At 50.6% G+C, this 15,493-nt stretch overlaps 1 protein-coding gene across 1 annotated transcript in view; it reads left to right on the plus strand.

Annotated features, from left to right (window-relative positions):
• Positions 1-1,874: 1,874 nt before the first annotated feature.
• LOC140403524 (heparan-alpha-glucosaminide N-acetyltransferase) overlaps positions 1,875-15,493 on the plus strand; it is a 358,411-nt gene continuing 344,792 nt past the window's right edge. Inside the window, exons 1-2 of the mRNA XM_072491483.1 lie at positions 1,875-1,936; positions 8,387-8,484. Coding sequence (XP_072347584.1) covers positions 1,879-1,936; positions 8,387-8,484 — 156 coding nt within the window. The 5' untranslated portion in view covers positions 1,875-1,878. The remainder of the gene's footprint in view (positions 1,937-8,386; positions 8,485-15,493) is intronic.

Consider the following 15,493-nt stretch of genomic DNA (forward strand, 5'->3'; position numbering starts at 1 on the left):
GTGTAAAGATTGGCTCAACTGGGTGGCATGATAGCACAGTGGTTAGCACTGTTGCTTCACAGCACCAGGTTCCCAGGTTCGATTCCCGGCTTGGCTCACTGTCTGTGCGGAGCCTGCACGTTCTATCCATGTCTGCGTGGGTTTCCTCCGGGTGCTCCGGTTTCCTCCCACAAGTCCTGAAAGACGTGCTGTTAGGTGAATTGGACATTCTGAATTCTCCCTCTGTGTACCCGACCAGGCGCCGGAAAGTGGCGACAAGGGGCTTTTCACAGTAACTTCATTGCAGTGTTAATGTAAGCCTACTTGTGACAATAAAGATTATTATTGTTATTATTATTGTTTACTGTTCTTTTGGTGAGTGAAGTTTAAAAGTTTAATATTGTAATCATAATAAAGTTTGTTTTAAAATACCAAAGTGCTATTTCTTCGTGCAATCACTCCTGGATCGAATCAATCTTTCCGCACAGTCTTCCAAATAAACTAAAATATTGGCATTTTGGTCCAGTATCATAGCCACTGTTGGTGTCCGTTCTGGGATTATAATACTTCATCTTGCCCTTTATGGCATTCAATTGTTTCTTAAACTGATTTTCACCAGTACTACTCTAGGCATCTGTCTGGTCATTGTGCGGAAAGAAATTTCCTGACATCTGTTCCTGATTACTTCCCTCATACTATTTACAACCTTGCATGTTTCAATAAGCTCATTTCTCAACCACCTTTTTTTTGGTTATGCTTGCCTGCATAAAACTGAGCCTTTCAAAAAAATGTTTTGGCTGTGAAGTTCTTTGGAACATCTAGGAGTAATGATGCAGAGGTGGGAGATTAAATCACAGCGGTAGATTATCTGGCTATGATCAGATAGGTCAGAGTGGACTCAAGTGAGGAGTGGCCCTACTGAGCTGAATAACAGATTAGAAGAAGATGGTGCGGTTGACTGTGTCGAAGGCTGCATAGAGATTGAGGAAGACAAGAAGGGGGGATCCATGGCCACAGGCAGAGTAAGTCACTTGTGACTTGGTTCGTGCAATTTCGATCTGACAACTGAATCAAGTTTAAGAAATGCCAAGGGGCATCTCCTCAAGCCTCTCGGGTTTCTCCCAGGATTTATTTCAATATTTTAAGATTTTGTTTTCTGCCACCTGCACTTCCACAGGACGGTTGGAGCTTAATTTCCAAATGTCTGGCGTGAACTTTGTTTCCAATTTACTGTTAACATTTTTAATCTTTTTTTTATGACAAGGGTTAGTTAGCATTGAAACTGTTCATGCAATCATTGTGAAATACATGTAGACTGTTGGCTGTAGGGAGAGTAGTATCAGCTCCTGGCCAGTGGGCTACACAGTGGAGCAAGTTTCTATCCACACTTCCGCCAACTTGTGCACAATAAAAATGTATTCGTCAACTCACTCTGGGCAATTTTCAGGCAACTGAAATATCAATCAGTCAAATATTGTCTCAATGTAAAACATGACTGAGGTGGACAGAATATTTGCAGTGTTTTTTATTTTAAATGTATTTATTCAAAGTTTTTCAATAATTTTACAAAACACTCCAAAAAGGAAAATAATACAAAGAAAGAAGGGCAACATGCCAACAAAACAAAACAACTTAACCCTCTAAACGATAAACAGTTTAACAACTAACACCCAACTCAAACCAAAAATATTTGCAGTGTTAAGGGCTGTAGATGTCCTGTAGTTATGTGCATTAATTTATGCACTGGGTGATAGCACTGGTTTTCTATTAATTTTAATATTAAATTTATTGTGCTAGTATAAAGCAATTGACTAAGATTATATCTACATATATCTCTGAACTCTGCAAGCATAGACCAAAGTTCAGATTCTCATGCAGTTTTCAACCATGGAGATTCAAATGGCTGTAGTCTGCATGGTGTTCTTCGTTGTGATGTGTAGCCAGGGAATGTCTCTGGGTAAGAAATATATAAGGATTCCTGAAGTAAAGATTGCAACCACTACTGCTGTCAGCTACTGTTTTCGTGTTTTACCTCGGGGTCTGGATTAAAATGTTGGTGTTGATCTTGCCTGGGACGCAGCATTGAACTTGGTCATCAGTGCCGCCAGGTTTCCTGCCTGCCTTGGCCATGCTGAAGGCTAGTTAGTATTCGCTAAGTAGCCAGGGAGAAAAAGAGCTCTGCAGCTCAGAGCAACAGCTAAGAAAAGGCACGACCCAGAGGACAGGTATGTGAACACCTTCCTTGGATTGCAGAGAGGCAAACAGTTACTGAAGCTCTGCACTGCCAAGTGATTGAACGGCATTGGGTATGTTTCCATAGAGTCAACTCTATGGCAGCATACTACTGATGGGAGATTAGAAACGAGTTGAATCTTTGTGGAATGTGACTCAAACATTAATCTGACATCAAGCAAAAAAAAAAAAATCATTCGACTTGTTATAGTAACTGGGCTGGAATGAGTGATCAGTCTGATTCTTGTGAGGGTAGCACTGGCAGCCCTCCAGGAGAAATGGCAAACATTAATTAGAAATACACTTGACAAGGATAGAGTGTCTAATAAAAATTTCCTCGATGAAGAAAAATCAGCTGTATTGATAAATGATTTACTGGTGAGGAGTAATAACTACAGATTAAAACAAATAATTCATGGATTTACTAGTTAGTTGGACACCAAAAAGTGGACTGCGATAATGGATTTTATTTTTAATCTGTATTTTTTAATGGTAGCCATGATGTGGAGATGCCGATGTTGGACTGGGGTGGGCATAGTAAGAAGTCTTATTTCACCTGAGGAAGGAGCTGCGCTCCGAAAGCTAGTGATTCGAAACAAAACTGTAGGACTTTAACCTGGTGTTGTAAGACTTCTTACTATTTTTTAATGTGCTGTGCTTTTTCCTCCTTGTGTAGAGCTTCCTGTGACATGCACTGTTTTCCAGCGAAGAACAGTTTAACTGTGCTGTACTGCTCTCGATCTAATCTACTGTTAAACAGAACTGGTGGTAGAAATAATTGTAAGCAATTACTAGTGGCTGCAGGGACCTCGGCATAGTGTTCTCAGCTCATTGGCAACTTAAAGAAAGAAGAAAGAATTTTCATTTATATAGCCCCTTCCATAGGAACAGCTTCTTCCCCACAGCTACTAGACTCCTCAACGGCTCTCCCTCGGACTGATCTGTTTCCTGTAAGAACACTATTCACAACGCCCTATGCTGCTCTTGCTCGTGTATTTGCTTTGTTTGGCCCCTTGTTCCACACTGTAACCAATCACTATTTATCATTTATTCTTTTGTCTACTGTGTACGTAATGTGTACGTTCCCTTGGCCGCAGAAAAATGCTTTTCACTGTACTTCGGTATATGTGACAATCAATCAATCAATCAATCAATCAATCATCTCATGAAATCCATATCAGAATCCATATTAAAATCCCTACAGTACAGAAGGAGGCCATTTGGCCCATTGAGTCTACATTGACCCTCCAAAGAACACTCTACTTAAGTCCATGGTTCCTGTAACCCCGCATATCAAACAAGGCCAATCCTTCTAACCTGAACATCTTTGGACACTAAGGGCCAATTTTAGTATGGATAATCCACCTATCCTGCACATCTTTGGACTGCTTGTACGTAAGATGTTTGTACATAAAGCAGTGTGATATGATGGAGGTTTTGTAAAAAGAAAATCATGTCCCAATATTTTACCATTTACATCCATCATGGGAGTTTTGGGACATATGAAACAACGTCTTTTACATCTTCATGATGTCCTGGAGTGGTTTCAGACATTGAATTACTGCCACGGGGCAATTTTGTTTTGCTGGCGAATCCTATAGCTAATTTTATATGCAGCAATGAAATAAATGAACGCTTAATCTGTTTTTGTTGGGTTGAGGGCTAAATGTTGTCTCGGGCACCCCAACTCCTCATTAAATGGTCATGGGTTCTTTCATCCACTTGAGTAGGCAAACAATGCCTCACCAAAAGATAGCAACTCTTGCTTGTAACACACCCTCAGTGTTAATTGTGTAACACACCCTCAGTGTTAATTGTACATCAGTTGTGCTCAATTATATGATGGGCCGGTGGAGGGTATTAATGAACATTTCACTGTGCGTATAAAAAAGTGTCACTGCCTGAAACTGTGGTGCAGTTGAGTTAAGAGATATCTGCTTATAATGTTTCACGCCGTAAATAAAGGTAAAACTGAGTAATGATTGGCTCCAGTATCACTGGCATCTGGAATGAACATCAGTACTATACTCATGTGCTTAATGGGCCTCTCTAGCATTGCTGCCAAGTTAAGCTTGAGAAAAATGTTAACACTAAAGGCTGAAGCAGCTCCTTTGCCTCACCATGGGTACAGTACCATTGCTGCTGGCGTGAGAGAATTTAGAATTGCTGTACAATGTTCTGCTGTTTACAGGGGAAATGGGTTTAAATAATTTGCACCTCCATGAACCAAACAAAGTTTACAAAAGTATTGCTATTGGGAGAAAGGTTATGTGGAGCCGAGAGCAATTGCTTGGAACAAGAGAGAGAGAGGGGTCCCAGGGAGAGGAATGTCTGGGGTAAAGAAATTAGTGCAGTAGTGAGAAAGACTAAGGTCTGGAGTTTTGCTAGCTGGTCAGAATCTCAGAGTCAGGATGGCTCCTGCTCCTCCAACCTGGCCTGGGTACCCCAGAATTTCAGTCCGGAGGATGGGTGAAAATGGGAGCTGAGGTGGGAGACTCTGGACAGAGTTAGGAGGCTGCTGGGCGGAAGGCCTGCCTTGAAGCTCTGGCACTTTGTCAAAGGTATCATAAAACAAAACAAAATTCAGCTTTCACCTCTCACGTCCCAACAGTGTGTCAAATAATGTCCACAGTCTTTGAGAAATCACACCAGCCTTTATTTGACTGCATAATTAAAACACAAAGTAACATCCAGCGTCTTCCTGCTTGCACATACCCTCTGTACCCCTATACACACAAGAGTCCATGATAGGTTCTCATTTATTGTCCAGTTGACAGTTCTGGAAAAAAAACATGGCCGGGATTGTTCGTTCTGGAGCCCAAGTGCTTCCGCCAGCAGAGAATCGGGAGTGGTCTGTGCTGGCATTAGGACTGGAGCCCTGTTGCGATTCTCAGTCCTTAACCATGCAAATTTATACAGGGTGGAAGACTCGCTGACTTCCATCGGGCTCCTGGTATCGGGCTGCCATTTTGAGCCGTCCTCCTCACCACGGGACTAACCCCTCACACCACGCTTGCATAAGGGTGACCCGACACTCCACCCCACCCAATCCCATCAGCCCACACTTCTATCACCCCCCGACCCACCCCACAACCCCCCGATTATCCACTCCCCATCAGCCCTGACAATAGCCCAACCCCCTCAGTCCCAAGTCGCCCCCTTCAGTCCCCACCTCCTGGCATTGCCATTGGTGCACTGCCCCCAGCAGCATGGCACCTGCACCCTGGCAGTGAAACACACGGGCGGCACGGTGACCCCAAGGAGGGGTCAAGGGGGTCAGGCCATTGGTCATGTGTCCCACTGCCGCTGCCAGGCTTCAGAGGGGGGGGATCCCACAGGGGTCCTGGGGGTTGGGTGGGCTTGGGCTGTGAGTAAGAGGTTGACCCTGGGATGTGGGTCCCGTATCTGGTCACCCCCTTCCAGCCCTGGGCAACCTGAAGATTATCCTTGGCATGGATATCTCATGATGTGGAGATGCCGGCTTTGGGCTGGGGTGAGCACAGTAAGAAGTCTTGCAACACCAGGTTAAAGTCCAACAGGTTTGTTTCAAATCACTAGCTTTCGGAGCACAGCTCCTTCCTCAGCTGAACGAAGAGGTAGGTTCCAGAAACTTCAGAACAGCGACCACGACACCACACAACCCTGCCATGGCAATCTCTGCAAGATGTGCCAGATCATCGACATGGGTACCACCATTACACGTGGCACCACCACCCACCAGATACGTGGTACATACTCGTGCAACTCGGCCAACGTTGTCTACCTCATACACTGCAGGAAAGGATGTCCCGAAACGTGATACATTGGCGAGACCATGCTGACGCTGCGACAACGGATGAATGGACATCGCGCGACAATCACCAGGCAGGAATGTTCCCTTCCAGTCGGGGAACACTTCAGCAGTCAAGGGCATTCAGCCTCTGATCTCCGGGTAAGCGTTCTCCAAGGCGGCCTTCAGGAAGCGCGACAACGCAAAATTGCCGAGCAGAAACTTATAGCCAAGTTCCGTACACATGAGTGCGGCCTCAACCGGGACCTTGGATTCATGTCGCATTACACTCACCCCCCACCATCTGGCCTGGGCTTGTGAAATCCTACCAACTGTCCTGGCTTGAGACAATTCACACCTCTTTAACCTGTGATTATCCCTCTCCCCAGTTGCACCGTCTGGACCTGTAAAGACTTAATTACCTGCAAAGACTCGCATTCAAAGTATCATCTTGCATCTTTGACTTTGTCTATATAAATGTTTCTGGAACCCACCTCTTCATTCACCTGAGGAAGGAGCAGTGCTCCGAAAGCTAGTGATTCAAAACAAACCTGTTGGACTTTAACCTGGCATTGTAAGGGCTGGTTAAGCTTAGTGGGCTGGACAGCTGGTTTGTAATGCAGAATAAGGCCAGCAGCGTGGGTTCAATTCCCGTACCGACTTACCCGAACAGGCGCTGGAATGTGGCTACTGGGGGCTTTTCACAGTAACTTCAACTTGTGATAATAAAAGATTATTATATTATTATAAGACTTCTTAATATGGTGATCTCAGACAGCCCTCTGCTCAGCAGCATCTTCCTGGTCTGAGTTTTTAAATTCCGATGTGGCTTCCTCAGCCTGAATTGTTTTGCCTGATAGCTGAAGAGCAGTCCGGGAAGTTCAGTGAAGAATCAGTGCACAAACACTTTCCCTTTCCTAGCATCTGTTCCCTCAGATAAAAAGCTTTAAAGAAGCAAATGTTACTAGTATCAGCGGTTCCTCAAAAAACCACAACACTTGAAAAGGCTTCCTGTACCTTTCACTCGCATATGATTGACAGTTTAATGGTTCAGACACAGCTGCTTGGTGGATTGTTTATTTATCTTTCCCTTCACGCTTGAATGCATCTCAAGTACCCTGCTTTGGTGCTAACCACAATGTTTATAAACACTCTTGCTATGGTTGACATTTCCTGACCACATCAAAGGAGCTTGGTTGTTTCTTCTTTTCTCACAGGAAAAGCACTTAGCTCCTTTGATGTCCTGATGTATGCTAATCAAGAATCTGCATTTTCCTGTCGGCATGGGCCGAGGAGCACTATGGCTGACGACAGGAGAGTGGAGAATGGCAACGTGTCTGGCACCCGGCACTGATCCCGTTTTTGGGCCAACTCTCCTTTCTCTGCACGATTCGGATTCCCGATTGCAGTGATGGTGAGTGGAGAATTCCGGCCCACCTCCTTTCGTCTTTCAGAATGCTAATGGACCTGCCGCATATTCCCAGTATTTCCAGAATCTTCTCATTTTATTTGGAACTGAGATCGCACTGGGGTATCGGAGTCGAATATCTTTACATACTGAAGCAAGACTGGGCCACCTTGGGCTAAGGGAGGAGGGGAATAAAAAGAGTACAATTTTCAGCTTGAATTGTGCACGTTGTCAGTCCGGAAGAATTTGTGATGTTATGGGCCAGGGTTTAGAGAACCCCAAAGTGTATCATGGAGCTCACCTGACCCACAACTTTTAATAGATTGTGGTATGGGGAGCACACGGCCCACTCTACAGGTGTGGGACAGCAGAAATGGAAAAGTATTTTTTTAAAGCAAAACAATGTTTATTCTTTGAACTCAAGTTAACCTTTCTAAAACATACAGTGAACATGTTAGCAACCATTAATTCAAATACAACCCCCAAAGAATACAACACTAGGTAATCTTTTAAGCTTTCCTTTTAACATCCATACGACTTACAACACCTTTTAACAGAAGCACATTAGGTTTACATTCACTACTGAGAACATTTATAATTCTGAATTCACCAAATGATCAAGAGATAGTCCTTCATGGCAGAGAGATCAACAGTGCACCTGCTCTGTCTGGCTTCAGCTCCAACACTGAAAACGAAACAAAAACGCACCCTGCAGCCTGCTCAAAAACGAAAGTAAAAAGCTGACAGACAGCCCAGCTCCACCCACTCTCCGACATCACGGCAGTAGTAAACACCCATTTCTTAAAGGTACTCTCACTACAGATATTTATATACACACCCATTTATAAACACCCATTTCTTAAAGGTACTCTCACATGACAGTGAGCAGGACATGAGACTCCCCCCCAGCTGAAGGTTGAGTTCTGACATCAATGGGAGAAAATGGAAAATGTAACAAAAGGCAAAGTGACATTTTGTTTTCTTTTACTTCCCGGTAGCCAAAGAACTAGAGATCAATCAAGCTTTGGTTATTCTGCATAACCCCTTGAGTCAACACAATGTCAGTGTCCTCTACCTGTCCGACTATTGCTATAAGGTAAGAAGGTATTTGTCAATGCATTTCAAGCGTTGCCTGTCATGTCTACCTGGGAGATTTACCTGGCAAGCAGTGATTTCTAAAGGCAGAATGTCCTCTTGCTAAAGTGTGCGTTCTGTTGTTGAATGTGCTAGGACTACATTTCAGCCTCTTCTGCTTTGTCTGGGCTCTAACTCGCATGTGATTTTTGAAAATAATATATGGATTGGAAATAATCTGTCACTTGGACAAGCCTTGCTTTTACTATTCAATCACCTCATTGCCAGCAGGTAAGTTGGATGTGTAGTTTTCACAACAGCAAACTGAGTTTATACAGTAAATTCATGAACCATGGGTTCAGGGGGTCGGTGCAGACTCGATGGGCCGAATGGCCTCCTTCTGCACTGTAGGGATTCTATGATTCTTCTAAGAACTAGCAGAGTCTCTGAACTTATGACCAGAGCGAGAGCAAAGAGAACCTCCTGTAGTGTTCAATCATTCTGTGTTTGATTACACGAATCAGTTTATCATTGCTGTTCCTTGTGCCTGGTTAGTTAAGCCTGGATGTGGACTCGGAGTAAAGTAAATACACTGAAGCTAGAACAGTAAGCATGGAACAGGCATTGTAAAGCATTGTGAATAAAGCCTCTTACAGAAACCAGTGTCATCTCTGCATAGCTCTGAGATATGGAATATATAAGGGGGGCGATTCTCCGAGCCCCGCGCCGGGCCGGAAAATCGCCGCAACCGCGCCCCGACGCCCGCGCGCGATTCTCCGAAGTGCGGAGAATCGGCGCCATTTGCGCCGGCTGCTGGAATCGGCGGGGCCGCCGATTCCCCGGCCCGGATGGGCCGAACGGCCGCGCCGATACGACAGAGTCCCACCGGCGCCGCTCACCCCTGGTCACTGCCGGCGGGAACTCTGCAGGAACGCTCGGCAGGCGGCCTGTGAGGGGGGGAAGGGGACTCCTTCACCGGGGGGGGGGGGGGCTCCGATCGATGGTGTCTTGCCCACGATCGGGGCCCACCGATCGGCGGGCCGGCCTCTCCCCCACCCCGGTCCTACTTTCTGGCACAGCTGGTCCCTGAACACCGACGCCATGTTGAGTCGGGGCCGGCGTGCTAAAGAAGTCCCCCACGCAAGCGCAGGTTGGCGCGGTGCCCATTTGGCACCGGGAAAGGAGGCTGGAGCGGCGTGAACCGCTCCAGCACCGTGCTGGCCCCCTGTGTGGGCCAGAATCGGTCGTACCCGGGCCCGGTTCTCGCCATCGTGAAACGCCTGGTTGGCTCAAGAACACTGCTGGCAAGTGGCATCCTTGCTGGGCGTGGCTGTCTCTTGGGCTGGGGCAAAGTGTGGTCTTTTTGCCAAAATCTATCCTCAAATGGAAGGGCTTTATTGTCCTCTGTTCGCCTCACAGTTGTTTGCAGGATTATCATAGATAGAATTTACAGTGCAGAAGGAGGCCATTCGGCCCATCGAGCCTGCAGCGGCTCTTGGAAAGAGCACCCTACCCAAGGTCAACACCTCCACCCTATCCCCATAATCCAGCGACCCCACCCAACACTAAGGGCAATTTGGGACACTAAGGGCAATTTAGCATGGCCAATCCACCTAACCTGCACATCTTTGGACTGTGGGAGGAAACCGGAGCACCCGGAGGAAACCCACGCACACACGGGGAGGATGTGCAGACTCCGCACAGACAGTGACCCAAGCCGGCATCGAACCTGGGACCCTGGAGCTGTGAAGCAATTGTGCTATCCACAAGGCTACCGTGCTGCCCTGTCGCTGACACCGGGCAACTGCCACACTTACTCACGTGACACATTCACAGCCCTCCAAAAAGGGATCTCGTTGGGTGAAGCTACTTGAGAAATTTCAAGATGAAAGACAATTGAAACTTTATTCTAATTCACAGGAATATTGGAAGCAGCAGCAAAGACCATTTTTGTCTATCTGACTGGTTGGAAAGTACAAAAACAGAATGAAGCGTTCACTATATATTCTGTGTGGTATTTATTACACAAATGCCTCTTCAAAAATCTTGATGTTATCAGCCACCATTATATCCCTATTTGATGCATTCGTCGTGTTCTTTTTAAACATTTTTTTTGAATCCCATCTTTAAAGTTACGAAGCTAATGTGCAGAGTGGATGGGGCAAATCCTTAATCCAGCTCATTGCTTGTTTCACAAACCAGCTCAAAACCATACTGAAGCCAATCCATGGTTTCCACAAGAGGGTCACACAACGTCCAAGCTGACAAGACAAGGCACCGCCTCATCTTGGGCTCGATCTGAAGCTTGATATTAGCTGAAAGGCCGGGAAGCGATCATCACGTTCAGTGTGAACTGGTTATTTCAGATCTCACTTGCTTTTTTGCCATTCCTGGGCCCGGGGCAAATAATTTCCCAGAGTTTAGCTTGTCAGTGCCCTTGTCAGCTCTGTAGGGTGCTGGTGAGGCCACACCTGGATTACTGTGTACAGTTTTGGTCTCCTTACCTGAGAAAGGATGTACTGACACTGGAGGGGGTGCAGAGGAGATTCACTCGGTTGATTCCGGAGTTGAGAGGATTGGCTTATGTGGAGAGATTGAGTAGACTGGGATTATACTCGTTGGAATTTATAAGAATGAGGGGGGATCTGATAGAAACATATAAAATTACGAAGGGAATAGTTAAGATAGAAGCAGGAAGGGTGTTTCCATTGGCGGATGAAACCAGAACTAGGGGGGCATAGCCTCAAAATAAGGGGGAGCAGATTTAGGACTGAGTTGAAGAGGAACTTCTTCACCCAAAGAGTTTTGAATCTATGGAATTCCCTGCCCAGTGACGCGGCTGAGGCAACCTGGTTGAATGTTTTTAAGATATTTTTGAACAATAAAGGGATTAAGGGTTACGGTGAGCGGTCCGGTAAGTGGAGCTGAGTCCACAAAAAGATCAGCCATGATCTTATTGACTGGCGGAGCGAGCTCGAGAGGCCAGATGGCCGGCTCCGGCTCTTAAGGATGTTGAACAACCCAACAAGGTTCCAGTTCCGTCTTAAGCTCAGTGTAAGAATGCTCAAACTCCTGAGCGTTTTCCTGTCGCACCTTCCCACTGCCTCAGCTGTACACACTTGGCAGAGACACCGACATTGAACAGTCAAGGTGGAAATTGCCAGCGACTCTGCAGCAATAACCAAGTCCAAATTTTGAAAACAGCATGACTCATGGAAGAATTCTTACCTAATCCACGAAAAACCTGATCAAAATGGATAACAATAAGGATGATAGTACAAATGTGTGAGGCGGCCTTGGAATCACAGAAGAGGCCTGTTTATCTGACATGCTAATTCACCCGGGTTCTGGGGAAGGCTCAAACCCAAAGCCTTCTGAGTTAGAACTAAGAACACATCCAACTGAGATTCGTAATGTAATAATAATAATAATTGCTTATTGTCACAAGTAGGCTACAGTGAAGTTACTATGAAAAGCCCCTAGTCGCCACATTCCGGCACCTGTTCAGGGAGGTCGGTACGGGAATTGAACCCGCGCTGCTGGCCTTGTCCTGCATACAAGCCAGCTGTTTAGCCCACTGTGCTAAACCAGCTGTGCACAATGGTGGCTGTTGTGCTAAGTGGCCAATGAATATTTTGATGTTGTGAGCAATGAAGTTAAAAAGGTCATGGCTATTGGAGAGATGGTTAAACAAGTTGAGTAACTGACAACATAAAGTGCACAGGAATAATAAACTAATGATAAGTGAGGTTTCCATGTAAACAGGCTTATACTGTCACTAGGTAACGCGCAGGTTATATCAAATTGGAAACTGTAGAGGTAAAACATCTTCCATTTATAATGTATGATGTTAGCATCATGGCCTCAAGCTGGGAATTCCCTCGAAGCTTCGCTGCCTTGTTACAGCTTCAGAAGTCACCACTAAACTTACCTCGATGCCTGTAGTGTCAGACAATCACCCTAACTCTGCTCCCTCTGCTGCTCAGCCTCTGATCGCAACAGTGTGAAACACTGATGTGTTTTACTGCGCTAAAGATTCGCATCAGGGCAGCATGGTGGCGCAGTGGGTTAGCCCTGTGGCCTCACGGCGCCGAGGTCCCGGGTTCGATCCCGGCTCTGGGTCACTGTCCGTGTGGAGTTTGCACATTCTCCCCGTGTTTGCGTGGGTTTCGCCCCCACAGCCCAAAGATGTGCAGAGAGGTGGATTGGCCACGCTAAATTGCCCCTTAATTGGAAAAAATGAATTGGGTACTCTAAATTTATTTTTTAAAAAAGATTCGTATCCAATACCATGGGCGAGGTTCTCCGACAGCCGACACCTGGGGCGTCATTCTCCGACCCCCCAGAGGGTCGGAGAATGGCCGTTGGCCGCCGTGAATCCCGCCCCCGCCGGTTGCCGAAGTCTCCGAAGGGAGAAAAGTCGGCGGGGCGTTAATGTCGCCGCTACCGCGGAGAATGTCACGGGTCTGCGCAAGGCAGCCGATTTTCGGCCTGCCGATATTCTCCCTTCCGGATGGGCCGAAGTCCCGTCGACGTGATGACCGTTCACGTCGACGTGAATCAAACCTCCTTTTCATCGGCATGAACCTGTGCTCCAGGTTCACGCCGACCAGCGTGGAGGTGAGTGACGGCCTGGGGGGTTGGCTCTGGGCAGGCGATGGCGTGGCCGCAGTCTGAATGCGTGAGGAGAGGTGTGTCTCGGCTTGTGTGTGTGTGTGTGCGGCGGGGGGGGGGGGGGGGTGGTGGTTAGAGTAGGCTGGGCTCCGGGGGAATGCCGGGAGGGGGTCCGTGCCGGGGAGGGGGGATGGGGGGGGGGTCCGTGCCGGGGAGGGGGTGGGGGTGGTCCGTGCCGGGGAGGGGGATGGGGGGGGTCCGTGCCGGGGAGGGGGATGGGGGTGTCCGTGCCGGGGAGGGGGATGGGGGGGTCCGTGCCGGGGAGGGGGATGGGGGGGAGTCCGTGCCGGGGTGGAGGATGGGGATGGGGGGTCCGTGCCGGGGTGGAGGATGGGGGGTCCGTGCCGGGGTGGAGGTTGGGCGGGGGGTCCGTGCCGGGGTGGAGGTTGGGGGGGGATTCCGTGCCGGGGAGGGGGATGGGGGGTCCGTTCCGGGGTGGAGGTTGGGGGGGGGGGTCCGTGCCGGGGAGGGGGATGGGGGGGTCTGTGCCGGGGTGGAGGTTGGGGGGGGGGTCCGTGCCGGGGTGGAGGTTGGGGGGGGAGTCCGTGCCGGGGAGGAGGATGGGGGCTCCGTGCCGGGGTGGAGGTTGGGGGGGGGGTCCGTTCCGGGGTGGAGGTTGGGGGGGGGTCCGTGCTGGGGAGGGGGATGGGGGGTCCGTGCCGGGGTGGAGGCTGGGGGGGGTCCGTGCCGGGGTGGAGGTTAGGGGGGGGGGTCCGTGCCGGGGTGGAGGTTGGGGGGTGGGTCCGTGCCGGGGTGGAGGTGGGGGGGCCCGTGCCGGGGAGGGGGATGGGGGGGTCCGTGCCGGGGAGGGGGGTGGGGGGGGTCCGTGCCGGGGTGGAGGAGGGGGATGGGGGGTCCGTGCCGGGGTGGAGGTTGGGGGCGGGGGTCCGTGCCGTGCCGGGATGGAGGTTGGGGGGGGGTCCGTGCTGGGGTGGAGGTTAGGGGGGGGGTCCGTGCCGGGGTGGAGGTTGGGGGGGGTCTGTGCCGTGCCGGGGTGGAGGTTGGGGGGGTCCGTGCCGTGCCGGTGTGGAGGTTGGGGGTTGGGGGGGCTCCGTGCTGGGGTGGAGGTTGGGGGGGGGTCCGTGCTGGGGTGGAGGTTGGGGGGGGGGTCCGTGCTGGGGTGGAGGTTGGGGGGGTCCGTGCCGGGGTGGAGGTTGGGGGGGGGTCCGTGCCGGGGTGGAGGTTGGGGGGGGGTCCGTGCCGTGCCGGGGTGGAGATTGGGGGTGGGTCCGTGCCGTGCTGGGGTGGAGGTTGGGGGTTGGGGGGGGGGTCCGTGCTGGGGTGGAGTTTGGGGGGGGGGGTCCGTGCTGGGGTGGAGGTTGGGAGGGGGGGTCCGTGCCGGGGTGGAGGTTGGGGGGGTCCGTGCCGTGCCGGTGTGGAGGTTGGGGGTTGGGGGGGCTCCGTGCTGGGGTGGAGGTTGGGGGGGGGTCCGTGCTGGGGTGGAGGTTGGGGGGGGGGTCCGTGCTGGGGTGGAGGTTGGGGGGGTCCGTGCCGGGGTGGAGGTTGGGGGGGGGTCCGTGCCGGGGTGGAGGTTGGGGGGGGGTCCGTGCCGTGCCGGGGTGGAGATTGGGGGTGGGTCCGTGCCGTGCTGGGGTGGAGGTTGGGGGTTGGGGGGGGGGTCCGTGCTGGGGTGGAGTTTGGGGGGGGGGGTCCGTGCTGGGGTGGAGGTTGGGAGGGGGGGTCCGTGCCGGGGTGGAGGTTGGGGGGGGGGGTCCGTGCCGGGGTGGAGGTTGGGGGGGGGTCCGTGCTGGGGTGGAGGTTGGGGGGGGGGGGTCCGTGCCGAGGAGGGGGATGGGAGGGCAAGTGAGTTGGTCCACCTGGCCAGGTGCAAGCCTCCAACAGTTGGTCCCATGCGGTCCATGCCACCTGGCTGGGGGGAGGAGGGGACATGGGCAATGATGACATGTCGTCGTTCCCCTCCCCCCCACCAGGCCGTCATGTTTTCAGATCATCCAGCTATGTTGGCCGCCGTGGTGGCAGCCGCTCATGTTTATGTTGCCCTGGATGAGGAGGAGGAGGAGGAGGAGGAGGAGGAGGAGCGTGCCAGAGAGGCGGCGCAGGCTGCCGCAGAGGGGCAGGCGGCAGCCGCCCAGGCTGGAGGGACACCTGACCGACAGGACGAGGAGGGGGAGGAGGACGTCGCGGCCCCACGGCAACGGAGGCACCCGAGGGCCAGTCATACCAGGACCTCACGGACCGGGAATGCAGGAGGAGACTCCGGATGAGCCGGGAAACCGTGGCACACATCTGCCACCTGCTGGCACACCTGTCACCGCGTGGCACTGGCGGGGGACACCCTCTCCCCGTGTCCGTCAAGGTTACGGTGGCCCTGAACTTTTATGCAACGGGGTCATTCC

This window comes from Scyliorhinus torazame, chromosome 28, assembly GCF_047496885.1.
Source record: "Scyliorhinus torazame isolate Kashiwa2021f chromosome 28, sScyTor2.1, whole genome shotgun sequence".
Classification (NCBI taxonomy): domain Eukaryota; kingdom Metazoa; phylum Chordata; class Chondrichthyes; order Carcharhiniformes; family Scyliorhinidae; genus Scyliorhinus; species Scyliorhinus torazame.